Here is a 27,408-nt window from a genome sequence, read left to right on the forward strand (position 1 = left end):
TTGCATGCATGCTGCTGCACTGCTTGTGCATTGCATTTGCCGATGCAGATCGATCTCTCTCCCTCCAGTAGTCTTCATCATCCATGCATCGATCGACTACTACCGATTCTTTCTTGGCGTCGTTCCGTCCGTCTCTTTACTTACGTTTTACATTTTCGTTTTTCTGCTCTGCCCTGCACCGATCGCAGGCGGGCACTGTTGGATACTCCTACGTGCTATAGATAGGCAGCATGTTTTCGTTCACTCGATTATGCATGCGCACAGACACTAACTTGTGGTGATCGTGCGCCAGGTTTAGGAGTAGTTAGACATGCAGCCATGGCCGGACGTCGTGCGTGCGTGGGGATGGACGCGCACCTCTCTCGCGTCGTGCGCGCCATGGGCGGCATGATCAGTTTGTATTCCTTTATATATCAAATATATGCATCAGAAAACGTTGCGCTTTGCAACACAAATTCCCTGTGTCCAGTTCATTTTCTTCTTGTTCATCCACCTCGCCACACAGCAGCTCGCCGCCGGCGTAAACCGCCGTCTGGTGACCAACAAGTGGCATCAGAGCCTGAAGATTGTGAGGACCCGCAGCGCCGACATGGGTTCGCCGCCGCGCCGTGGCCACACCCCGGAGAAGAAGGAGAAGCCGGAGGGCTCCGGCAGCAAGACGCCGCGCCGCTCTCCGTCACGCTCTCCGTCACGCTCACCACCGCGTCGCTCACCGCGCCGCTCCCCACGTCGCTCCCGGGCACCACGCCGGTCACGCGGCCGACAGCCTCGCGAGATCGTCGTCGAGCGCATCGTCCGTGAAGGTGGCGGTTCCGGGACCTGGCCGCAGCTGACGCGCAGCAACTACCACCAATGGTTGCTGCGCATGAAGCTGAAGCTGCAGGCCCGTCACCTCTGGGAAGCCGTCGAGTACCCCGACATCGTGGAGTACGACGAAGACCGGAGTGCCCTCGACGCCATCTGCAGCGCGGTGCCGGAGGACATGGTGCCCGTGCTCGCCACCAAGGACACCGCCCACGACGCCTGGGAGGCCATCAAGACACTCCGCATCGGCGACGACCGTGTGCGGAGGTCCACCGCCCAAACCCTTCGGGCGGAGTACGAGGGCATCACACTCCGCGCCGGCGAGGCCATCGAAGAGTTCGCCCTCCGCCTCACCAACATCACGCAGAGGATGGCGGCCCTCGGCGATCCGGAGCCAGAGCCTCGTGTGGTGGCCAAGTACCTGCGCGTCGCACGCTCGCGGTACAAGCAACTGGTAATATCAATCGAGACTCTTCTTGATTTTTCCCAGTTGTCGATTGAAGAGATCACCGGCCGGCTCAAGGCGGCCGACGACATCGAACCGACGCCGCCGCGGAACGCAAGTGATCAGCTGCTCCTAACGGAGGAGCAGTGGATCGAGAAGTACAAGAACAAGAAGGAGTCCTCCCACGGCGGCTCCAGCTCAGGCGGTCGTGGCAGAGGCCAGGGTAGAGGACGGGGGCGCAGCTCCGGCGAGTCACGTCCGCCGCCGGACTCTCCCTGCCCACGCTGCGGCAAGAAAGGCCACTGGGCTAGCGACTGCCGCAACAAGAAGAAGGAGGAGCCGGCCCACCGGGCCCATGTGGCCCAAGAAGAAGAGCAGGGCACGCTCATGATGGCCATTGGCTCAGCCCAGGAGGAGCAGAAGCAGTCACCTCCGCCTCCGGTCTTCTCCGACCAGACGCCGCCGCCGTCACCTTCATCGTCATCGACCGTCGAGATCCACTTCACCGAGCGCAAGGTCTTCGCCGCGCTCGACGGGGAGCCCGATCCGGACCCGAAGCGATGGATCATGGACACCGGCGCCTCCAACCACATGTCCGGGTCCAGAGTCGCCTTCGCCTACCTCGACACCACCGTCCACGGCTCCGTCAGGTTCGGCGACGGCTCCATCGCACAGATCGAGGGAAGCGGCACCGTCCTCTTCACCTGCAAGAACGGGGAGCATCACTCGCTCCCCAACGTCTACTACCTGCCGCGCCTCACCGCCAACATCGTCTCCGTCGGCCAACTTGACGAAGGAGGATACCAGGTGCTCATCGAAGACGGCGTGATGCGCGTGCGTGACGAGGAACGCCGCCTACTCGCGAGGATTCCTCGGAGCCCCGGGCGCCTGTACGTGCTGGAGGTCACCATCGCGCGTCCGGTGTGCCTGGCGGCGCGCGCCGACGAGGAAGCGTGGACCTGGCACACCTGATTCGGCCACATCAACTTCACCGTGCTCCGGAAGATGGGGCGCGATGGGCTGGTGCGCGGCCTTCCCCTGCTCAAGCAGGTGGAGCAGGTCTGCGAGGCCTGCCTCGCCGGCAAGCAGCGCCGGGCGCCCTTTCCACAGAAGGCGCTCCGGCGTTCCACCGAGGCCTTGTAGATTCTTCACGGCGATCTCTGCGGCCCCATCACACCTCCAACGCCGAGTGGCAACCGGTACTTTCTACTGCTAGTTGATGATTACTCACGTTATATGTGGATCGCCCTGTTGCCGAGCAAGGACGCTGCTGCCGCCGCCATCAAGAACATTCAGGCCGCGGCGGAACGCAAGTCCGGCAAGAAGCTGCTCGCCCTGCGTACCGATCGCGGGGGCGAATTCGCGGCAACGGACTTCACCAACTACTGCGCTCAACTGGGGGTCCGCCGCGAGCTCACGGCGCCATTCACTCCCCAATAGAATGGTGTTGTGGAGCGGCGCAACCAGTCCGTCGTGGGCACGGCGCGCAGCATCATGAAGGCCAAGGCGCTCCTGGGCGTGTTCTGGGGGGAGGCCGTGGTGACAGTCGTCTACCTCCAGAACCGGTCCTCATGCAAGGGGATTGATGGAAAGACGCCGTACGAGCTCTGGACGGGGAGTACGCCGACGGTGCACCATCTCCGCACGTTCGGGTGCATCGCCCACGTCAAGGTGACTGCGCCCAACCAGAAGAAGCTGGCCGACCAAAGCCGGCGCATGATCTTCGTTGGATACGAGCCCGGCTCCAAGGCGTACCGTGCATACGATCCTCTGACACGGCGCGTCCACATCAGCCGTGACATCATCTTCGACGAGGCGGCGCAGTGGACATGGACTCCTGACCACGACGTCGACCCCGGCGACTTCATCATCGAAGAGTCCATGGCGGAGGAGCCAGCCGTGATCACCACCAGCAGCACGAGAGAGCTCGGCGCCACCTCTGCTCCCGCTACGTCGCGCTCCACCTCACCAGCCTCACCGGGCGCACCCACATCGCCGTTCACGCCTGTGCACACACCTGCACCAGGCTCAGCACCAGGATCAGCGAGTGCTCATCCACCTCCTGGCGTCGAGTACGCCACGCCGCCTGGGTCTGGCCTCAGCGAGTAGCTGGACGTAGACCACGACGACGAGGCGCCAATCCGGTTCCGGCGCGTCGACAACATCCTCGGCCAGTCCACTCCACCCGGCTTCGTTGACCGGAACCTGGAGGAGCATCTCTTGCTGGCAAGCGACGCCGAGCCGACGACGCTTGGAGAAGCACTCAAGCACGACCACTGGCGCCATGCTATGTTGGACGAGATGACATCCATCGAGGCAAGTGGCACGTGGGAGCTCGTCGACCCTCCCCCGCGCGTCAAGCCGATCGGCCTGAAGTGGGTCTACAAGACCAAGAAGGACGCCACGGGCGTGATCACGAAGCACAAGGCTCGACTTGTTGCCAAAGGCTACGTGCAGCAGCAGGGCATCGACTTCGATGAAGTGTTCGCGCCGGTGGCGCGGCTTGAGTCCGTGCGGTTGCTGCTGGCCCATGCCGCATCACAAGGCTGGGCAGTGCACCACATGGACGTCAAGTCCGCGTTCCTGAACGGCGTGCTCCAGGAACAGGTCTACGTCGAGCAACCTCCTGGGTTCGTGCTGCGCGGTCATGAGAACAAGGTGCTGCATCTGGTGAAGGCACTCTACGGACTGTGTCAAGCCCCCCGTGCCTGGTATGCCAAGCTTGATTCCTCTCTGATCGAGCTGGGCTTCCAGAGGAGCACCTCCGAGCACGCCGTGTACCTGCGCGGCTCCGGGAATCGTCGCCTGGTCGTCGGGGTCTATGTCGATGACCTGGTGATCACGAGCGGCAACAACAACGACATCAACGCGTTCAAGGAGGAGATGAAGTCCAAGTTTCAGATGAGTGATCTCGGTCTCCTCCATTACTATCTGGGGCTGGAGGTCACTCAGAGCGAGACCGGCATCACAGTGTGCCAAAGTGCATACGCGGCGAAGATCCTAGAGTCTGCAGGCCTGGCTGGGTGCAACCCCAGCCACATGCCCATGGAGCCTCGCCTGAAGCTCAGCAAACAGAGTGCGGCTCCACGGGTCGATCCAACCATGTACCGCAGCATCGTGGGCTCACTCCGCTACCTGGTGAACTCCAGGCCTGACCTTGCGTACTCGGTGGGGTACGTCAGTCGATTCATGGAGGCGCCCACCACCGAGCATCTGGTCACCGTCAAAAGGGTGCTCAGGTATGTGGCCGGCACATTGCAGTTTGGTTGCTGCTATAGGAGGAAGCAAGAGGCTCAGCTCGTCGGCTACAGCGACAGCGACTTGGCCGGTGACATCGACACCCGCAAGAGCACCACCGGAGTCGTCTTCTTCCTCGGCGGGAACGTGATCACCTGGCAGTCACAGAAGTAGCGCGTCGTGGCCTTGTCATCCTGCGAGGCAGAGTACATTGCCGGGGCCACGGCCGCGTGCCAAGGTGTCTGGCTCGCCCGTCTTCTGGCCGAGCTCAAGGGAGAAGAGGCGGGCACCTTCTCACTGAAGATCGACAACCAGTCCGCCGTCGCGCTCAGCAAGAATCCCGTGTTCCACGACCGAAGTAAGCATATTGATGTAAAATATCATTACATTCGTGAGTGTGTCGAGGAGAACAGGGTTCAAATTCAGTCCATTGGGACGGTGGAGCAGCTGGCGGACATCTGCACCAAGGCACTGGGGCGTGAACGCTTCTGTGAACTGCGCTCCAAACTTGGTGTTCTTCATGTAAAGCAGGCACACTAGGAGTAGGAGGAGAATTGTTGGATACTCCTATGTGCTATAGATAGGCAGCATGTTTTCGTTCACTCGATTATGCATGCGCACAGACACTAACTTGTGGTGATCGTGCGCCAGGTTTAGGAGTAGTTAGACATGCAGCCATGGCCGGACGTCGTGCGTGCGTGGGGATGGACGCGCACCTCTCTCGCGTCGTGCGCGCCATGGGCGGCATGATCAGTTTGTATTCCTTTATATATCAAATATATGCATCAGAAAACGTTGCGCTTTGCAACACAAATTCCCTGTGTCCAGTTCATTTTCTTCTTGTTCATCCACCTCGCCACACAGCAGCTCGCCGCCGGCGTAAACCGCCGTCTGGTGACCAACAGGCACACAAACAGCTCGCCATCATCCAGAGCTCGCAGCCACCAGTGGTGGATTCAATGGTGTGTGTGTGGTGGGGGGGTGGGGGGGGGGGCTTGAGCCCCCTACCGATACCGGAGCCTTGGAGCGCCCCTGGAGCCCCCATGAATTTTTAGGCAAAGTTCTATCGTGTAGGTGGGGCTGAGACTCAAGATCGAGCAGCAGTCGGAGGTATGTTGCTGTCGCGCTTTTGTTCAGCCCCCCCTAATTTTTTTCCTGGATCCGCCGCTGGCTGTTGTTGTGGTGTGATAGTGCTTGTAGATTTGAATTTGGAAGTGTCTCAAACGCACCACTGATAGGACACCGACAGCACAAATGTTCTTGGTTCTTTCTATTCGCCATTGCTTAAATGATCCGGCTTGGCAAACAAGTGCAGTGCTAAAAGATGTAGCTGCTGCCATGAAGATCAAATTTGAGAAGTACCGGGGTGCTGATGCTGATGAGTCTAATCCATTTAGTCTTCGCAAAAAAGACTATGGTTTTAACATTGCAATTGCTATTGCCACATTATTAGATCCAAGAAGGAAAGGTGAATATGTGGAGTTCTTTTATCGCAAGATTTGTAGGAATGTGGATTCAGTGAACACATGTCTCAACGCTGCTCTTGAGTGGATGAGGAAATGTTTTTCAGAGTATGAGAGGCGTGTGATGCAAGATGGTTCATACTACATGACATATTCACCTGTTGTAACACGGCCTCCGAGAGTGGCGGAGACCTACGCGGCCAGCATTTCGCAAAGACGTCTCCGACCAACTACCTAAGTAAAGGCCCAGCTACCACGCCTCCAGACCAAGAAAGATGACGACTTCTCAGACTACTTGCAGGACGCTGCCGGTGACCCTGGCGCAGCCTCCGCCCGGTTAGCTCGTAGGCGTCTCTGGGCGGAGGGGGCGGAGGCCGCCCCGCTGCAAGGCTAATCAAGTGCCAACGTTACCTACGTGTGTGTGCAGGTAACCAGAGGAAGGCGCTCGTGGACGGCGCGGGCGCGCCGGTTCGGCCTCCGCTCGTAGGGGCAGAGACCCAAGCAGGAGGACAGCAATACTGGGCGTCGGGGGTCTGCGGCCTCGGCGTCCCAGGGGCGGAGACCGACGGCGGAGGTCCAAAGGCCCGCCGCCGAATCTTGAGGCCTGATGGGGCGGAGACCGACGGCGGAGGTCCAAAGGCCCATCGCCGAATCCTGATGCCTGATGGGCCGGCTGATCGCGCAGGCCCAGTACCTGAGGGCGGCATGACAAGATTACCCCCAAGAGGAAAGGCGAGTAGTGGAATATTCCGAGAATGTACTGTAGCAGTTGAAGGGTACTATTGTAAACTCTGTAAAAGTGGTAGTTGAGCCCTATAAATAGGGAACACTTGTAACAGTACGCCAGGTTGGAAAATGAATTAATGAAACCCTAGTTTTACGTGCCATTTCCCTACATGCCCACTTGTCGTGCCTGTTTCCCAAGCCTCCGCCTGAGGGCAGCGCTCGGCGGGCGGAGGCATCTACCTCCTCCACACTGTCTGAGACCGCAAGTCTCAACATTGGCGCCCACCGTGGTTTGGCCAAGGCAAACCAACGATGGCAGGGAAAAGAAAAACCACCACCAGAGCAGCAACGACCACGGGTCAGAGAGGAAGGCCTAGGCGCACCACTCATAGCACCAACGCAACCTCACCAGCGGAGGATGACACCAGAGCGGATGCCCAGTGTCAACCACCGGAACCCCAAGATCCAGAGATTCAAGATCCGGAGGCCCACCCAAACTCAGCCACAACACTCGAGCAAGAACTGCAACAGCTGCAAGCACAGTTGCAAAGAGCGCAACAAGAGAGGGACAGAATGGCAGCAGCATTCGCAGCTAATCAGCAAGCTATTCAAGCGTCAGCACAAGTAGCAAAAATAAGGCAGCAGTTGGCAATCCTACATGCTGAGATGCTAAGTATGCAGCATGCAGTACCAGCGTCAACCTCCGCAGCAACACCAACTGCAACCATACCACAAGGGCCTCCGCCAGTGATCAGCCCATCCATGATGCCATCTCAGGTGATGCGGAGACCTATCGATCCCAAGTCCCCACTCTCTAAAGGCATACAACAGTCGCCATGGCCAACGGCGTACAAGCCAATCACACTACTAAAGTTCAACGGAAAAGACAGACCCCATCAGTTCATTATGAGTTACGAGGCAGCAGTAGCCTCTGCCGGCGGAGACGACGCTGTCTTGGCAAAGTCATTTGTCATTGCAACCGAAGGCGACGCGTTGGCTTGGTATTCTATGCTCAAACCAAGCACAGTCTATTCTTGGGAGAACCTCTGGGACAAGATATTGGCAAATTTCAAGGGGCGAACAGCACAGTCGCTGACTTCCACAGATCTGTTCCAGTGCAAGCAAATGCAGGGAAAGACACTACACGACTACTTTCGAAAATTCGTGCAACTAAAGGCGAAGGCACCAGACGTCCCAGACGAGATCGCCATTGAAGCAGCGATCAAAGGCCTTCGAATCGGGCCGTTCGCAGCACACCTAGCAAAAAAGAAACCAACTTCCATACAACAGTTGTATGACGAGTTCGAGAAATACTGCAGATCAGACAATGACCTCCGAAAAAGGCTAGAGGAGCAGGGTCAAAGCAGACAGCAAAACAGCAGCAAAAACTCCCAGAAAAGCTATACGAACCAGAATGCATCAAATCAGAAACTAGGCTAGGGGCAAGTGCTCAGCATCGAGGGTCAACCTTACCCCGAACAAGGGCAACTGGCAGTGCCAGCAGGGCCAGAGACCCAAACCAGGAACCAAGGCCGGCAAGGTTACCAAGGCAAAAACTGGAACAAAAACCACAACCAGAAACAACGCAGGCCATATTGCGTTTTTCACGGCGAAAGCGCAGGGCACAGCACCAAAGATTGTCCAGAGACAAAAGAGACACATGAAAGGATGAAGAACAAACACACTGCCCAACCTCCGACACAGCAGAGCGCAAGAGAGGTCAACACCACCTACACAAATGGCCACCAGCAGTACTGCCCAATGTACCCAGCGCTAAACGTAAACCAAATACATCCCTCCACACTGGCCTCTGCCTATTACCCAAACTTCCTACCAGCATGGCGGTCAGCGCCTTCGCAGCAGCCTCTGGCGGGTAACTACAGGTCAGAGGAAACCCTGACCTACATAAACCCAAAACCTCCCCACATAACCTACCTCGAAACAAACCCACCGCCACAAAACCAAAGCAGGTTCGAGCCTCCGCCGCAATAGCAGCACATGCAGCAACTACCTCCGCCGCCACCCCACAACCAACCACCAACACCAAAAAATGAGCCAAACCCAGAAAACCAAGTCAACCCCCATGGACCGCTACCCACAATAGGCATGATACTACCAATCGCCGGAGGATCATCAATGGAGTTTCAAACAAAAAAGCAGAAAAAGGATCACCTCCGCCTGGTAAACAGCGTAGCAGTCCAAGGCCCAGCAAAATACACAGATTGGTCCAGAGTCCCAATCATCTTCACAGAAGAAGATCTCCACCTAGAAAGCTACCCTCACACAGACGCAATGGTAATCAAGACCAACATAGCAGCATGGGAGATAAGCAGAGTACTGATTGACACGGGCAGTTCAGCAGATATCATCTTCGCAAATACCTTCGACCAAATGAAGCTCAGCAGAAATCAACTAAAGCCCTTCGAATCCCCTTTGATAGGATTCGGAGGCAAGCAGATACAAGCATTAGGAAAAATCTCACTCCTAGTGTCGTTTGGAACCCAAGCAAATGCTAGAACCGAGTACATAACCTTCGACGTCGTCGATTTGTATTACCCATACAATGCCATCTTGGGCAGAGGATTCACAACCAAATTCAACACAGCCCTGCATATGGCCTACCAGTGCATGAAAATACCAGCACTCCATGGTATTATCACAGTCCGAGGCAGCCAGAAAGAAGCAAGAAACATAGAAAAAGCAATCTACAGAGCCTAAAGAAACATCAATGCAGTCTAGTCGGCAGACAAAGAACTAGAGCCTCTGGATATGCCCAGAGGAAAAACAGATATGGCAGGTGAAGAAGAGACAAATGTGACCCCTCTAGAAAAGGAGTTACCAGGCAGAAAAGTAACAATTAGCTCAGAATTGAGCAAAGCAGAGGAGGAAGAGCTCATGGAAAACTCTAGTAAAAAACAAAGACATCTTTGCCTGGTCAGCCTCCGACCTATAGGGAGTCAGCAGGGACATCATACAGCATGAACTGGACATCAATGAAAACATGAGGCCAAGAAAGCAGAAATAGAGAAAAATGTCGGAGGACAGAATCCTGGCAGCAAAGGCGGAGGTGCAAAGATTGCTAGATGCAAAAGTCATCAGGGAAGTCAAGTATTCAGAATGGCTTACAAACGTAGTACTGGTACCAAAGAAGAATGGCAAAATGAGAGTGTGCATAGATTTCACAGATCTGAACAAAGCTTGCAAAAAAGACCCTTTCCCATTGCCAAGAATAGATGCCTCTGTCGATAAGGCAGCCAGATGCCAGAGGTTTTCTCTTCTCGACTATTTCTCTGGGTATCACCAAATTTGGATGAAAAAAGAAGACGAAGACAAGACAAGTTTCACCACTCCATTCGGGACATATTGCTACACCAGAATGCTGGAGGGCCTCAAAAATGCTGGAGCAACCTTTGCCAGAATGACAAATGAAGTTTTGGGCTCACAACTAGATAGAAACATCATAGCCTACGTCGACGACATAGTGGTCATGAGCAAGAACAAGGATGATCATGTCTCCGACTTACAGGAGACCTTCGCCAACCTCAGGACAGCTGGCCTCCGCCTCAACCCAGAAAAATGTATATTTGGAGTTACAAAAGGGAAGATGCTCGGATACATCATAAGCAGCGATGGCATCAAAGCGAACCCAGACAAAACCAAAGCAATAATGACAATGGCAGAACCCAAAAACAAGAAAGAAGTGCAAAAGCTGACGGGAAGAATAGCAGCGCTCAACAGATTCATCTCAAAATTAGCAGAACGCAGCCTCCCCTTCTTCCAAGCCCTGAGGGGCGGAGACAACTTTGAGTGGGGGTCCAAGCAGTCGGAGGCATTTCATAACTTGAAAGAGTATCTGGCAAACTCACTGGTGGTCTCCGTCCCAGAATCGGATAGCCACCTATTGCTATATGTGGCGGCCTTCGACCATGCAGTCAGCGCAGTCTTAGTTCACGAGCTGGAAAAAGAATCAGGCAAAACTCAAAAGCCAGTTTATTTTATCTCAGAAGCACTGTCCGGAGCTAAGCTAAACTACACTGAGGTAGAAAAAGTTGCCTACGCAGTGCTGATGGCATCAAGAAAACTAAAGCACTATTTCCAAGCCCACGAAATCTCAGTTCCAACATCGCTGCCACTGCAAGACTTGCTCAGAAACAAAGAAGCCTCCGGCAGAATAGGCAAATGGGCTACAGAGCTATCACAGTTTGGTATCTCGTATGTCCCCAGAACATCAATCAAATCACAAGCACTAGCCGATTTTGTAGCAGATTGGACACCTCCGACAGAGCCCAAGGTACAGCCAACCACTCAAGGCTGGATAGCATTCATGGATGGAGCCTAGGGCCAAGCCAGAGCAGGAGCCTCCGCCGTCCTAACGGCACCCTCCGACATCAGACTGAAATACGCAGCAAGGCTAGAGTTTAAATCAACAAACAACATAGCAGAATATGAAGGCCTAATCCTAGCGCTCAGTAAAGCAAAGGCCCTAGGGGCAAAAACATTGATAGTCAAAACAGATTCTCAAGTGGTTACTGGCCAAGTAGAGAAAGAATACATAGCAAGAGAGCCATAACTCATCAAATACCTATCCGTTGTTAGAAATTTGGAGCGGAGATTCGAGGGCTTCACCCTGAAGCACATCCCAAGATCAAAAAATGCAGAGGCAGATGAACTAGCAAAAGCTGCGGCAAACAACCTGCCACTGCCACCAAACACTTTTTACCAGATCCTGAAGTCTCCGGCAACTGCGGAGACATCTAAGGCACCTAAGCCCATACTACACCTGCAAAATGAAGATTGGACAAAGGCGATAACAGAATTCTTAGAAGGCAAAACCACCGAAGAAGATGAAGCAAAAGCAGCAAGAATACAGGCCAGGGCAAGAAATTACACAATCATAGATGGTGTGCTGTACAAGAAAGGAGTAGTCTAGCCTCTCCTCAAATGCATATCGCAGAGCGAAGGTATAGAGTTGCTTCAAGAAATACACTCAGGAATTTATGGGTCGCACATTGGCTCTAGAGCATTATCAGCAAAGGCAATAAGGAAAGGCTTTTACTGGCTAACACACATACAAGACGTAGAGCAGACAGTCAGAACATGCAAAGCATGCCAAACATTCTCTCCCAGGCAGTCAAAACCGTCGTCGGAGACCCAGCTTATACCTCCGACATGGCTGCTACAAAGATGGGGTATGGACCTGGTCGGCCCATTATCACCATCCCAAGGAGGAAACAGATTCACAGTAGTGGCAGTAGAATATTTTACAAGATGGATCGAAGCAAAGCCGCTGGCGAAGATAACCTCAGAAACTGTCAGAAAATTCTTTTGGCAAAATATCATTTGCAGATTCGGTGTACCGAGGATTCTGACAGTAGACAATGGAAAGCAATTCGATTCAGAGAACTTCAAAGAATTCTGCAAAAGCATTGGGACAAAACTAGCCTTCGCCTTAGTATACCACCCAGAGTCCAATGGTGCTGTGGAAAGAGCAAACAGAATAGTGTTTTCAGCAATATCAAAAACATTGCTGGGCCTACGCAAAAGAAAATAGGTAGATGAATTACCCAGAGTGATTTGGTCACACAATACATCTATCTCAAGAACAACAGGATTCACACCATTCAAACTGCTTTATGGAGAAGAGGCCATGATGCTAGAAAAAATCAAGCACGAAAGCCTCCGCACAACGAGACAGCTAATGTTGCAAGATGAAGAATATGCAAAAGAAACAATAGAAGCCATAAGACTGGAAGCAGTCGAAAACATTGCAAAATATCAGTCCCAAACCAAGAAGTGGAGAGACTCTCAGGTGGTAAGGAAAGACATAAAACACGGAGACCTCATACTCAGAAGAAAACCCAACGCACAACTCGTTGGCAAACTGCAACCGAAATGGGAAGGCCCATACACAGCAACGGTAGCAGGCTGCCCTGGCTCTTTCCACTTGACCGACAACGAAGGTGTCACGACAACCCACACCTAGAATATTGACAGCCTCCGCAGATACATCTAGGCAATGTACCAAAGGGCAACCTCCGCAAATAATAAGCGGAGGCCCCCTCCGTTCATTTACCTTTCAGCTCTTTTTTCTTCAACCCAAAAAATGTAAAAGAGCCTGCACTCTTTTTCTCATAGGGGAACTCCAAGTGGAGGTGAGGTTTTTAATGAGGCAGGCTCAATGTAAAAATCCTCTAGAAGTGTAAAGAGGTAATTTCCCAAAAGAATGCTCCAAAAGTCCAAAACCGAAAGCGGCCAGCTCTGGCGCCGCAATATTCGGTGAACAAAAATAAGCACAGGTCCTTTCAAAGCGCTGGCCACAGGCATTGGCAATTTGAAACAACCTCTATCGCCAAACAGGCCTGCGACCTTGACAAAGACCTATCCAGAGTCAGGCATCAAGGTAGAAACCACCTTGGCCAAACAGGCCTTCGACCTTGACAAAGACCTGTCCAAATTCAGGCATCAAGGTAGAAACCACCTTGGCCAAATAGGCCTTCGACCTTGAAAAAGACCTGTCCAAATTCAGGCATCAAGGCAGAAACCACCTTGGCCAAATAGGCCTCCGACCCTTGATGAAGACCTGACCAGATTCAGGCATCAAGGCAAAAACAACCTTGGCCAAACAGGCCTCCGACCTTGATGAAGACCTGAACAAATTCAGGCATCAAGGCAAAAACAACCTCGGCCAAACAGGCCTCCGACCTTAACAAAAAACCACCCCAAGCATCAGGGGCAACACCATTATGGCGCTAGAACCAGGAAGAAAGTCTCCACCATCGAAAATAGCAAAACGAGGAAAAGGTCTGACAAAACCCTGTCACTTAGGCACTAGGCCTATTTACTTCAAAAGATCTCAAAAGGCACGAATAATTCAAGCAAGATATAGGCCATTAAAGCCAAGATATGTTCCAACAAACAACGTACCAAGAATTTAACAACCAAAAGCCACCACCCCGCTATGAAACGGGTTCCCCCCATGCCCTTAAAACCTCAGTCAGCATAAGGCGCAAGGGGGGAAGAAGGCAGAGCGCAAGCACAAGCCACAACAACGGCCATGGAGGCAGGGGTCTCCTTAGATATCTAAGTCGGCTGTAGATATTGTACAAAAACTCGTAAAATCGGAGGCACCAGTAGACGGTCGGAGACAGTGGGAAAAGAGGTAGGAACTACGGCACGGTGATGAACAGCGCAGGCCTATGGAAGAAGGGGGATATCGCATGAAATCTCGTAACATCCCCCCGACGCCGGAGACCTAACCTGCCATCTCCACAAATGAAACATGTCCCACGGGTGTGCAGCGTCGGAGGCCCATACCACCAGACAGCTAAAACACCCAGCTAAAGAAATACCAAAAGTCTCCGCCGTCTGCACAAGCCGCGCCAAACCTCCTATCGGATCACACACCGATTCAGCAAGCCTCGCCAGGCGGACTTCAAGTATGCCTCCACCGGACAAAAAACTGCCAACACTTCTACCCTGGCCATCAAGCAAGCACAGAGAAGGAAAGAACATGGGGCGGAGGTCCTGGCCACCACCTTTGTATCGTGCACGTTCGCCCAAGCAAAGGCCCACGGTGTGCAAGCTTGGGACCAGACGAGATATGTAAACTAGCACAACAGACATAAGCCCCCGCACAAACAATCAAGAAAGTGAACCTGTTTTGTATTCCATAAAACGTCAAGTAGCATTCTTACAGGACACAAACTTACAATAAAATCCAAACTATTGTGGCGGAGGTCCACGCCAAGCAAGCGCGCGAGTAAACCCAGCGCGCTCGTCGTCTATGTCAAACTTAACTGACTCAAACACGTCGCACGCAACGCTGTGGGGAAAGGCTGAACGCCAATACTCCCAAAGCTCTCCGCTCACATAAATACCGTCGTTGTAGAGAGTCAAAGGCGTGACATTTTGCGTAGGCTCCCGATTTGGAACCTGCGCAAGGTTAAAATTTTCCACAAAATCATTCAGAACAAAAGAAACTTTATTTACAAGAGCGCAACTGGACTACAATATACAAGTCAAAACAGCTAAGTCCTACAAAGAGCCTAGACCTCCGGTGCCTCGGCCGCAGCAGAAGTCCCTGGAACGGAGCCCGCATCAACTGTGGGCGGGGACAGCGCCTGCGGCCTCCAACCATCACCACTGCCGATCGTAGCGCCCACCGGAGCGCCATCGGTGGCAGAGGCACCGCCCGCGATCACCGAGCGCGGAACTGGCGGAGGCCTGCCCGCAAGACTCTTCTGCGCATCCTGTAGCACAGGCTAAAATATCAGTGGCACAGGCAATGAAAGCCTTCGCAGCTTCGCAAAAAAGCAAGGAGAGAAAAATAGTGGCTACAAAGACTAGAAATACCTTCGCCCTCTTTTCCTCCGCCAGTTTCCAGGCAGCAGGTCTCCCAAATGGAGCCCAAGAGTACCCAATGAAATTTCTCAAGGTTTGTCACAAACCAAGAGAAGTATCACCAAGCTCCTCTGGACCCGGCAGCGCTCCCTCCGGAATACTTTCGGTATGCGTACACCCGCCGCGCACCAAAAGCTTGGCGTAATTCGCTACTCCCGCCAGTGCCCTGTAGTCTGTGTAGCCATTGATCAGACCGGGGAGCTTTGCAAGGTGACGCTTTAGCTAGGAGGCGAGGGCGTAGACGCTGTCTTCCTTCGGAGGAGCGGAGGTTTCGCCTCCGAACTCGGCGACGATGGCCCAGTAATGGCCAATGGTTGAAGCAAGGACCCCCTTGACCGAGTCCAAACGCCTCGTCGTCAAAGACAGCTACTCCCCCACCGTAGCTGCGGATTCCTTCTCAGAGGCCAGCTCTCGCCGGAGACCCTCGGCCAACTCGTTCGCCCTACGGGCCTACTCGGCGAACAAAACTTCTGCATCCCGGGCCTTGGCGAGATCGGCCCTCAAAGCCTCCTTTTCTGGTTCCTTCTCCGCCAGAGAAAGGCGAAGAGCTGCAAGGGAGTTGGCCAAACCCCCTTTTTCACCTTCCAGGCGCTCGTTCTCCGCCTTGAGCGCTTCAATCGTAGTATCTCGGTCGGAGACCTCGTGAGTGCAGCGCTCTTCCATAACAATGGCCGTGTGATACCCCTGCGATCAGAAAGAAGAAGACCAAGGCGATCAGCAATAAAAACAAAAACAAGTCTAAAGGCGAACATACACCAAAAAAGGCAAACCGCCAAAGACGCACCAAGCTCTAGTGTTCTAGATGAACACGGAGAAGTTGGAAGAAATCCATGTCCCTCAGATGCTATTTGAAGCGATCTGTTCAATGAAGAACAAACAAACACAAAATCATAAGGTGAGAAAAGCAAATCACACAATAAATACACCAACTGCCAGAGACCACCTTCGACGTCTCCAAGAACCCTAAGATAGCAATCTTCCTAACCTGAGATAGAAGTGTCGGAGGAGCCTGCGTAGCCAAAAAAACAAAAACAACAACAACTCAGGTCAGAGGGCCGATCAGAAATAGGCAATAACAACAGGCCAAAAGACAAGTAAGATAAAAACACTCTATACTCACTCAGACCCGGCGCCATCGGCCCCGGCTGCCCCGGACCAAACCCGACGCTGGTAGCGGCCGCTCGCTCCTTCGGGGTGAGGAGTCCAGCCATGACATCACCTACAAAGCAACAAGTACACAGTATTAGCACTTGATAGAATACATAAACAAATAAACCGGACGAAGACAGTAAACACAAAAATATGCGCCAAACAAACTCACTCGTAAAAAGCCAAGGCTGGGCCACCTACCGAGCCCCCTGGGCAGAAGTCTCTGCCCCATCATGCGGCGAAGGCCCAAAGGGTCGCCTCTCCTCAGCCAGCGGCCTGGCAGGCGGAGGGCTCGAAGAAGACTGAGCCATCGGGGCCTGCTCAGCTAGCACGGCCTCCGGCGCGAGAGAAGGCGCAACAACGGCGGGAGACGAAGGAGCGTGCTCCAAGACGACCTCCGCGCCCTCTTCAGAACTTGAATACAGCCCGCCAAAAATGTCGGGCATAGGATCAGCGGCGCTAGCCTCCGGCTATCCGGCGACACTCGCAGCACCGTGCAAGGAGCGCACCGGAGCAGCGCAGGCCTCCGGAAGCTCCGCACCGCTCAAAGCGCCGCGCACAGGGTGCAACGGAGCTATAGGAGAGCCGCGGACTCAGACAAAACAACCTGCCAGCGGACGGAGGACGGAGGAGCTCTGAACATCTTCACTGCCAGCGGAGGCAACGCCCGCACTACTGGCCGAGGACACGGTCGGCGCGATCACCAGAGCACCGGTCTTCTTCTTCTTTTTTGCAGGCGCCTGAGCAACAGCGGCGCCCTTCCTCTTCTTGGACTCGGCCTCCGCCGTAACATTCTTCACGGACGCCATCTTCTTCTTCTTGTCAATCGAAGCTAGGACCTCGGCGGGAACCTCGCGCTCCCGTTAGACGATCCCGAGCTCCTCAAAAACTCGATTGAGCCACGGCATGGTGCCTGCCATGGCTCTCCGAGATGTGTACTCACGCTCAGAAATTTTGCCAACCAACCCGACGGTGGCCTCCTCAATGTCGGCAATGAAGCTATCCTCCGTCACCCCCTCCCCCAAGGACCGACCAAAGCGGGGGAAAGGAATCCCGGCCTCCGGCCCAAAAATGGGAACCTTCACCTTTTCCAGCCGAAAGGCTGGGTTGTCTCTGCCCAGGGGCCAGTAGTTGGAGGCCATAATCTCCTCCACTAGGTCGCGGCCCCCGGAGTAGCGGCATGCTACCGCAAAAGCCCGGTCGCAAGCCTTCCTCGCCGGAGACATCTCCTCCGGCGGATCCACGCGCGTATGCGGCGCCATCACCTCCATTCTTGAAGTCAATGGATACTCCACGACCTTCGCACCATCCTCGATAGTGCCGCGGACCCCGTAGGTCTTCACATAGAACCACTGCTCAAGTCAGCCGCGGTCCCATTTGCCTTTCTGGCAAAAAGAAATCTCCAAGTGGTCTACGCCTTGGTTCCTCTTTGACATGAAGGTGCAACTACCATACTGGTAGATCACCTCCACCTCCTTGCCCTCCCGCATCTCCTTCTTCTTCTTCGGCTGCTTCTGCAGCTCGTAGTAAGCGCAGAAGGTGTCCATGTCTAGCTTGGCGCCATAAGAAACACACGCCCAGCAGAATTTGCTGAGCGTGAGGAAGGCAGTAGGAGTCAGATGATGGAGCTGGAAATTGAAGGTCTCCAACACCCGGCGGAGGAAGGGGATGTTAGGAAGTCGGAGGCCACAGGTGAAGAAGTCTCGAAACACCACCGCATATCCCTCCTCCGGCTCCGGAACGGTCTGGCCGGGCAGAGGGATCTTTACCCTCGAAGAAGGAAAATACGATTCCTTCAACATCTCCGCGACCGCCTCTTCAGTAATGGAGGAGGGGCCGAAATCCCATGACTTTATCGCCATGTCTCTGGAATCTGCAGCGATCAGGTCTCCGACGGATGCGGAGACACTACCCAAATCCTCCTCCACTAGCTTTTCAAATTCCAACGCGGAGGCGGAGGCAAGCATGCCCTCCTCAAAGCGTGCACTCCAGCCGGCGGCCCTAACGCCGAGAAGGTGGCGATAGGGTCCGAAGAAGGCGGGCCAGCGAGTATGGGCGGAGGCAGAAAAGAAAGCCACCACGGCGGCAGCCTAGGCGGAAGACGCGAGCTAAAAGACGGAACGCGCGAAGGCAGCTCAGGCGAAAGCGAAGAGAGCAGAGAGCGATTTCTCAGAGGTAAGGAAAGCGAATGAGCAGTGCGGGGGGGACCCTGCCACCAACCCCGCCGTTATATAGGCCACGGGCGGGCGGTTCGGCTCCCGCCGTACAACGGTTATCTCCGGAGAATTCGTCTGCCGCCCAACGGTCATCTCCGAAGAAGTTGCAAGGTATATAACGGAAAGCAATACCGCGTAAACGGCCACAACGTAGGACAACGGCTAGTTTTGCAGCCTAACGGCTACTATGACAAGACCAGCGGCCATGCCAGAGCGGGCCAGGGGGGAACCTGCGGGGATCGGTCGGAGACGTGACTACGCGCAGTCTCCGCCCCCGCGGACGTCCTTGCTTAGGGCGTTTTGAGCTCACGACACACTCGGGTGGACCGTGGTCTCAAAAGGGGGGAACTGTTGTAACACGGCCTCCGAGAGTGGCGGAGACCTATGCGGCCAGCAGTTCGCAAAGACGTCTCCGACCAACTACCTAAGCAAAGGCCCAGCTACCACGCCTCCAGACCCAGAAAGATGACGGCTTCTCAGACTACTTGCAGGACGCTGCCGATGACCCTGGCGCAGCCTCCGCCCGGTTAGCTCATAGGCGTCTCCGGACGGAGGGGGCGGAGGCCACCCCGCTGCAAGGCTAATCAAGTGCCAACGTTACCTACGTGTGTGTGCAAGTAACCAGAGGAAGGCGCTCGTGGACGGCGCGGGCGCGCCGGTTCGGCCTCCGCTCGTAGGGGCAGAGACCCAAGCAGGAGGACGGCAATACTGGGCGTCGGGGGTCTGCGGCCTCGGCGTCCCAGGGGCGGAGACCGACGGCGGAGGTCCAAAGGCCCGCTGCCGAATCCTGAGGCCTGATGGGGCGGAGACCGACGACGGAGGTCCAAAGGCCCATCGCCGAATCCTGAGGCCTGATGGGCCGGCTGATCGCGCAGGCCCAGTACCTGAGGGTGGCATGACAAGATTACCCCCGAGAGGAAAGGCGAGTAGTGGAATATTCCGAGAATGTACTGTAGCAGTTGAAGGGTACTATTGTAAACTCTGTAAAAGTGATAGTTGGACCCTATAAATAGGGAACACTTGTAACAGTACGCCTGGTTGGAAAATGAATTAATGAAACCCTAGTTTTACCTGCCATTTTCCTACACGCCCACTTGTCGTGCCTGTTTTCCGAGCCTCCGCCTGAGGGCAGCGCTCGGCGGGCGGAGGCCTCTACCTCCTCCACACTGTCTGAGACCGCAAGTCTCAACATCACCCATGGCTAGCAGCAGCGTTGTGGGATCACCGGTTCTTGGGAGAAGACAAATCGAATAAGAGTTTGAAAACTTCAGGTCAAGTCGAAGAAGGGCTTGTGCACCAAAATCTGAAATTGACACCTACTTCGAAGAAGAATATGTGGCGGACAGCAAGAGTTTTGATATTTTGGTCTGGTGGAAGACACATGCTGAAAAGTATATATCCTGTGCTTTCAACTATGGCACGGGATTTCCTTGCGATTCTTCTCAGCACTATATCTTCTGAATCTGCCTTTAGTCTTGGAGGTAGGATACTTGGAGAGGCAAGGAGTTCACTAACCCCTGAAATGTTGGAAGCTCTTGTTTGCGGAAAAGATTGGTTGTTCATGGAAAAAGATGTGGGTATGGATAATCAGGTACAACATTGGTCCACTTTTTTTGTATTTATTTGTAGCATATAGGTGTTTTGTTTTTACTAAAAGCCTCTTGAATAGGTGGAACCAACTGAACCGGTGGGGCCTTAACCTCGAAAGTGTTGGCACAAATCTGTAGCCAAGAATGGTAAAAAGTTCTCTTCTGAAATTTTATACATTCCAGCTGCACAAATGAGATTGGAGTTGGCCTTTTCCGGAATTTGGAGCTTTCAATTCAATTTATTTCTCTGGTACATTTGTTGGATAAGCTGAATTCTAGTTTTCTCGTGCAAAAGCAGAATGTAGCCACCACAAGTAGCTCATTTGTGCAGGCAGTTCGGATCATGTCGGAATAGCATGCTATGACACTAGCTCAACTTACTGGGTATATAGGAGTGGGGGATTAGATGAACTGTATAAGGCTCTGGTTTGCTCCTGGTTTAGTTTCAGGATAGAAATGGACATTGCTGTAATCAGCTATACATTATATTGTGCTCTATGAAACCCACTTACCTTTTGCAGTCCATTCAGGTGCAATAATTTGATACGCATGTATACTAATCTGTGGATCCATCTGGAATGCAATTTCACATGCTAAATTTGTCGCTTGTCACATCCCAGTTTAGTTTGCTTTTGAGTTCTTCATAATTTCAGAGTTCAGTTTCTGGCCCAGAGTGCTTACAATGTACTTTACTGTGTAGCAGCTTTGTTGTCATACATACTGTGTAGTGACCTTTGTTAGTTATTCTCTGCAGTTCTAGAGGACTGCGTGGTGGTAGAAATAGTTCAGATTTCAGGTTTGATGTTGTGGTAGCAAAAGTTCAAATTCAGAACTCTGCATTTGCACAGAAACTGTTCATTACAGATTACAAAGAAACTGAAACTTCAGTCTCCTAGAGCTTTGCAATTATAGAATGCCAATGGTTAAAAAATTACATATATGTTTTCAGCTATATATAGTGATGTGTGGTGTCCTCTGGCTACATGGAGCAACACATGCTAGAGCTGGAGACACTGTGACAGACATAGAACTTTGTATAGGACTGCAGTTTGATGATTGTACCCTTTCTTCGTAATCTGAGAGTTTGTACGGTCAATTTGCTAATCCAATAATCTGTACAATGTATTTCTTATTTGAAATATATATATAGTTGTCCTGAATACAAGCCTGTTTTTTGAAAGCTCATTGTCTACGGTGACCTTTTTATTCAACAAATATTACTATATTTGAAGTCGAACAGAGAAAATCTTCTCAAACACATATCTCATCTGGATGTTCACTTGCATGCAAAAATTCAAACATTTGTGCTAAAATTGACATGTATCATCTTGATTCAACCGGTAAGACTTACATCTCAGTCGCCTGAGATGGAGGGAGGTGTTCAGGGGAAGGCGCTCGCGCCCGCTCCCACACGCCCGTGGGTAGGGTTCCGGCGAGATATTGCCGGCGTCGGGTGAGTCCAGCGCCTTCTCTCTCTGGCCTCTCCCCCTCTTTCTTCTCCAAATCCGACGGGTATAGAAGGGGTTTTGGGAGGAGGTAGGCAGGCCAAGCGGTGGGGACGCCGGCTTCAGGGCCCTGGTGGCGGTGGAGGCGGCTGTGGGCTAGGTCGGGACAGGGGCGTCGCGACCGTTCTCACTGGCGTTGGAGAAGAAAGCGGCGGTGAGAGGGGGAGGGGAAGAGGGAGGCGGCCACGGGCGCGGTAGGGTCTCGCCGGAGCTCCGCTGTGGCCGTGGCGGCGGAGCTCCGGCGAGACCCTACCGCGCTGCGGTGGGTGGCGGCGGGGGCGAGGTCTGCGGCAGATCCAACGAAGCAGGAGCTGCTAGAGGAAGATGAACAGGGGCGTCAGCTGGGGCGTTGGATAAAGATCCAACGGCGGAGATCCGTCGCCCAAGAAAAAAAAACGAAATCTTAGGCGCTTGAAGAATAGCAGCTCCAATTTTCTTAGGATATGAGTTAGTGGACTGGCATTTTGTACTTAACGGCCATTCATCGCTCAAAACATGTAGCGACAAAACCGGCACTATTTAAAAAAAAAAAACTAGCATAAATATGTAGAGTAACTCTCTCGTGTGCGTGTGTTGTGGCGAGCGAGCGAGAAGGTGGCGAAGCTGTGTGCTGCTATATGATCCTCAGTGTGTGCACCAGGCTGCTGATTCTTGCCAACCAACCTGTCCATCTGTATCATCTGACTCTTGTCATCAGCATTACGTACCGGACCATCACTTTCAACCGCCTTATCCCCCTTTTATCACACGCAATCTTTTAGCAGATGTAGGTGCTCTTCTCCAGATTATTAGATGTGTCTTTAACTTCGGAGATCCATGAACCAACATTATTATTGCGACGACCAGAGCGCTACGTCTGTATTCGATTCCTTATCAGGCCAGGGCAATCTCAACCCACTCCCAAAGTCTACTTATGCACACTAACCCACCCCCAAAGTCTGAATCCCATTAGCCACAACAACACTACTAACTCACTACTAAGGCATCAGGTCATTGCTAGCCACATCACAAGGTTATTACAAGTTCACAATTGATAAATAGAAATCATAATATGGAGCACCCAATAAATTTTTCTTGCACTTGATTTGTTTTTTTGCGATGGCCCGTCGGCGTCCGATCCCTTTGGAGGTGGTGCGAGGTTGGGGCTGCGCTGCGTGCGACTGCACCAAACGTGCCACCACCACCACTGCTCTATAGAAACAGGATGAGGGGAGGTGGAATGTGTGCAGTTTTCGGGTACATGTGGACCGAGTAATGCGCTGAATCACGTGTTCACGCCGAGTATGCATATATATGTACCCATGGATTTGCCGGTTCAGGTGCTATAGTACCATGCCCGCACCCGCAAACTCGATGGAAATGACTTTTTGTCCATTTACATACCCATGAGTGGGGATTTTAGTCCTTTTTCCATGCCAAAATAGAGTAAAAGAACCATCAGATTTCGGGTTTTAGGTAGCCATTGCCATCACTAAATCGTACCTAATGGTATCAGCTTTGAATCTCTCTGCATGCATACGGACACTCAAATTGTCACTCACAGTCTCACTACGCCAAAACTGATAATCATTTGCGGGTCGGAAACCCTCGTCACCGCCAAAGTTCATGCTGGTAAAGGTTAATCAACAGTGATGGGCAGGGCCGTAGGGCAGGCCCACAGGGTAAACCAGGTGGCCTCTGGCATAGCCTGGTACCCTACCAAATATAGTATATAAAAAATTAAAAAAATTTACCGATAAAAATTCCCTGAGCACAGAGCCGTTGAAAGCTTCGCCTACCTACCTCAGGCGTGTGCGATTCAAAACAGTCTTGACACCTGGATTGACAATCTTGTGCACGATCCCTCCAATCAGAATTCAGAAGCAGACGAACCAGACCCACAGAGATAGAGGCACACAGACACGCGTCTCAATCACGTATTGCTGACCAGTCTTAATGGAGGTTTCATAGGAGGTTTCATTCTCATTAATTGCTATGACACATCAACATTTTAGGTGACATGGTAGGTTAATTATAAAGAAGAGAGGATTAGAGTTTTATGGGGATAAAACTCAGCTGGCCCACTTAGCTATACGGATGAAATGGAATGAAAACTGCACTGACGAGCCGATCAACCTGGGCATTCGGTAATACCGAACCGATCGGTTCGGTACTTCGGTTTCCACAGAAATTCGGTTCCTTGGAAAATAGGTACCGATCAGTTCCTTTCAAAAATCAGTATCGAGGAAATTCGGTTTCGGTACTTTCGGTTCGGTTTCGGTATTTACTGAACTGATCACAGAGACATGTAATAGCAGGTTCAAAAGCTACTTTTGACATGATTTCATAGAGAATAATAGTTCAAAATAAATATACATACAAAGTCCACAAGACTATAAGAGTGAGTACCATAAATACATAATATAATAGTCTACAATAGTACAATCAATAATATAACAACACTCAAACTCAGCACATTTCATGTAATTCGGTAAATTCGGTTCCCCGAGGTAAAGAACCGAATTTACCTCGGTAATTTTGGTTCCTGGGAATTAGGAACCGAATAGGGTACCAAAAAAATTTGGTTTCGGTATTTTTGGTTCGGTTTTCGGTATTTTTTATTCGGTTCTCGGTATTTTTTGCCCAGGTCTAAACCGAGTGTTTCATAAGGAGATCCTGTGCAGCACCGTTTCGTCTCCTGCGCATTGCCAACGCTCGTTCACGCGATCAGCACCCTCTACGGTCAGTCCCCCTCATCATTCATTCATTCACGTGCCTTCTAGGTCGCATCTGCTGGATGCCTCTGTTGACCTCTGCGGCATCCATGAGGAAAGCAGCGATTTGAAAGAACGGAGAGCCTTAAGAGATCCAGCCTCACCTTCGATCAGGGGCGTTCAGGGTGATCTGTCGACGGTGAAGAAATCGTATTGCTTGATAGTTTGTCCCTGTGAGATCTTTAAGCATCTTCGATCACCAACCACAGTTTGAATTAATATCATATCTTTAACCCCATAAATAAAGTCATACCAAGATGCAGGGCGCTCAAAAAGATAAGCTGATATATCTATAGCTTGTGATATACCATATGTAGTCGTTTTAATATATATATGTGACTCCATATATGACTATGAAGTTAATTATAATTCATCATTTGTTGATAATGTCTATTCATGAAATTTAAATACGACATATGACCACACATGATAAAACCATGTTTATTTGCCAATATGGTCATGTTCTAGCTAGTATGTTAATACTTAGTTTAGATACGCTTTCAAATGACTACACATGTCACATGGCACATTTGGTCACAACACCATACAAAAATTAAATGCAACAGATAGCCTATGAAACGGTGAAATGAAACGGTGCATTGAGAGAGCATGTTTCATTTCTTAATCCAACTTTGTAAAGCTGATGTGGCAGTCTTGAAAACAGTAAAATGAAACCATCATTGAGATTGACCTCAGAGTGTTATTAGAGTAAATCCTAAGCAATCTCAATCAGGCCTTATTTGGCTACACTCAGTGCCCATCTCAATCTACATATGTTATAGTAGATTAGGTTAGAAGAAAAAATAAATCAATTTCTCACCTCCGATCCACCCAAACACATGTGAAACACTACCACAATCCTGAATTACCTTGAGTGCTAAAAACCTCTAAAGAAAATAGCAAAACAACCAAGGAAATCACCCCTGGCTATTAACCATGCATCTAGCAAATTCTGTCAAGGAAAATTGATTTCCTTGACGATTTTGGTACGCAAGGATGATTTCCTTGAGGCTGGTTGCCAAGGAAACTACGACCAGACCTAATTTGCCGAAGCGTCAAGAAAATGTTCCAACCGTAAGTAAATTAGTTTCCTTGATGGTCAACAACCTCCAAGAAAATTATCTAGATCGCCAAGGTAATAGTTATGATATGATGTTCTGAACATTTGCCATTTTTTTTTTCCTTCTTCAGCCTGTGATGAAAATTCCAGATCCATTGCTCAACCATATGATCTGATGTTTATTGGCTTTTGAGGTACTTGGCATGGCATGTTACCTATATTATGCAATTTATGAGAGTAACCCATTTATCAACATGTCTTGAAACTCCAAGTTCATGAAATGGTTGCAACATTATCGAGGACTCGCAGTTCACTGCCACGAATTTGCTAACCAAAACTAGCAATCAACTTTTCCCTACCATTCTTATGCCTGTAGTTGCATATTTCGGCCCTGTTCGCTTTGCTAAAAAGTCATGGCTGAAAGTACTGTTTGATGATTTGTTGTGAGAGAAAAATAATGTTCCTTCACTGAAACAATACGGCTCATAAGACAAGCGAACAGGGCTTTTATCTTATCGCATCGTCTATGCTTGTTGATTTTATCTTCTTATTTAGCAAGACTAAGCCTGAGCCACAACTAACTTGCTAAGTTCAGACTAAAACTACTCTCTGTCCATTTGTATAGCTACAAGTTCTTTCAAAATACGATGCTGCATGCTCTAGATTATAAGATATGAGCCTGTTGGATGTATAGTCTATTTATATCCCCATAGTACTATAGAATTTACTGATGCCATCTACAGACTGGGAGTTCAAGCCAGAAATATCAGTCCTAATGAGTAATATGCTATCATTGCCCGCATCAGATTTATTAGAAACCTACGCTGCACCTGCTCTAAGGCCAGTCTCAATCAGGGCCAGTCCTGAATTTTTAGGGGGCCAAGGCGAAACAAAAAATTGGGGCTCTTATGTACACATGAACCACAGAACTCTTTTGGGTATTCGAGAAAAAAAAAACACATGAACGACGCCGTAGCCACCGTGATGCATGACTTCAGCAAGGAGATGTTGCGATGGAAGCATATGTTGTAAGCATATGTTTCAAGTGTTTCAGACATTTAGAGGTATGTTACAATTGTTTTATATGGATGTTGCAAAAGTAGATAAGGGATGTTGCACATATTGCAAGTGTTTCAGAGGTATGTTGCAGTTGTTTCATATGGATATTGCAAAAGTAGATCAGGGATGTTGCACATATTGCAAGTGTTTCAGAGGTATGTTGCAAGTATTTCATAAGTGTTGTTCAAAATGTTTCATTTGTTCCAGACGTATGTTGCAAGCGTTCTGATCTGGATGTTGCAAATGTTTCACACGTATGTTGCAAGAACATGTTCTAAATATTTAAGTTGTTTCAGTCTTATGTTGCAGTATATGTTTTCATGGTCGCAAGTTGCAAATGTTTTATCTGGTGTTGCATATGTTTCACACATATGTTGCAAGTGTATGTTCTAAATGTTTCACCCGTTTCATATAGATGTTGCATTCCTGCACGTGTTTCATACTGTTTGGAGAGTCAATGGGCGCAGGGGGTGATGGCGGCACGGCACGGGCGCCGAAGAATAGGGCGCGGCGAGCTGGAGGGCGGCGGTCAGGGCGCGATGGGGCGGGGTGCGCGTGCGGGACGAGGCGGTCGGCTTCGAATCCAGGCGGACAGGGTGTGCTACAGGGAAGAGATGAGTCATCTAGACATGTGGGCGCTGCGACAGGGCAGGTGCGCGTGTGGGGCAGGAACAAAAATCAGCATCAACGCACGGGGGCAAGCTGCACAGGCGTCCTGTCCGAACGTCCGGGCGCTAGCATAGCCCGTTAGGGGTGGTTTGGGGGACTTTGGATATTAGTGCATACCTAGTTCATACGAAGCTACGTACGTCTCGTTGGAGTCTCACTCCGAGTTGGCTGCCTGCCGTTGAGTTGGGTGATCGCATCGCAGTTGCTGCGTTATGTTCGGGATTTGCGATTTGGTTCGGAGATGAGAAGTCACAGTCATAAAGTCGATAAACAAATCGTGAACGCCAATCTGCTTGGCTGTCATGAGCCTTAACGAGCGAACCAAGCCATATA

At 51.4% G+C, this 27,408-nt stretch overlaps 1 protein-coding gene and 1 pseudogene across 1 annotated transcript; both read left to right on the forward strand.

Moving 5' to 3' along the window:
• Positions 1–589: 589 nt before the first annotated feature.
• On the forward strand, positions 590–2,221 carry LOC136523263 (uncharacterized). Its single transcript, XM_066517002.1, has one exon. The coding sequence runs from the start codon at positions 590–592 to the stop codon at positions 2,219–2,221; it is 1,632 nt and encodes a 543-aa protein (XP_066373099.1).
• A 3,816-nt stretch (positions 2,222–6,037) lies between these two features.
• LOC136523264 (zinc finger BED domain-containing protein RICESLEEPER 3-like) lies at positions 6,038–20,925 on the forward strand (annotated as a pseudogene).
• Positions 20,926–27,408: the final 6,483 nt, after the last annotated feature.

This window comes from Miscanthus floridulus, chromosome 18, assembly GCF_019320115.1.
Source record: "Miscanthus floridulus cultivar M001 chromosome 18, ASM1932011v1, whole genome shotgun sequence".
Lineage (NCBI taxonomy): Eukaryota > Viridiplantae > Streptophyta > Magnoliopsida > Poales > Poaceae > Miscanthus > Miscanthus floridulus.

Coding starts and splice junctions, on each gene's coding strand:
- LOC136523263 (XM_066517002.1), top strand. CDS start 590: ATGGGTTCGCCGCCGCGCCGTGGCCACACCCCGGAGAAGAAGGAGAAG.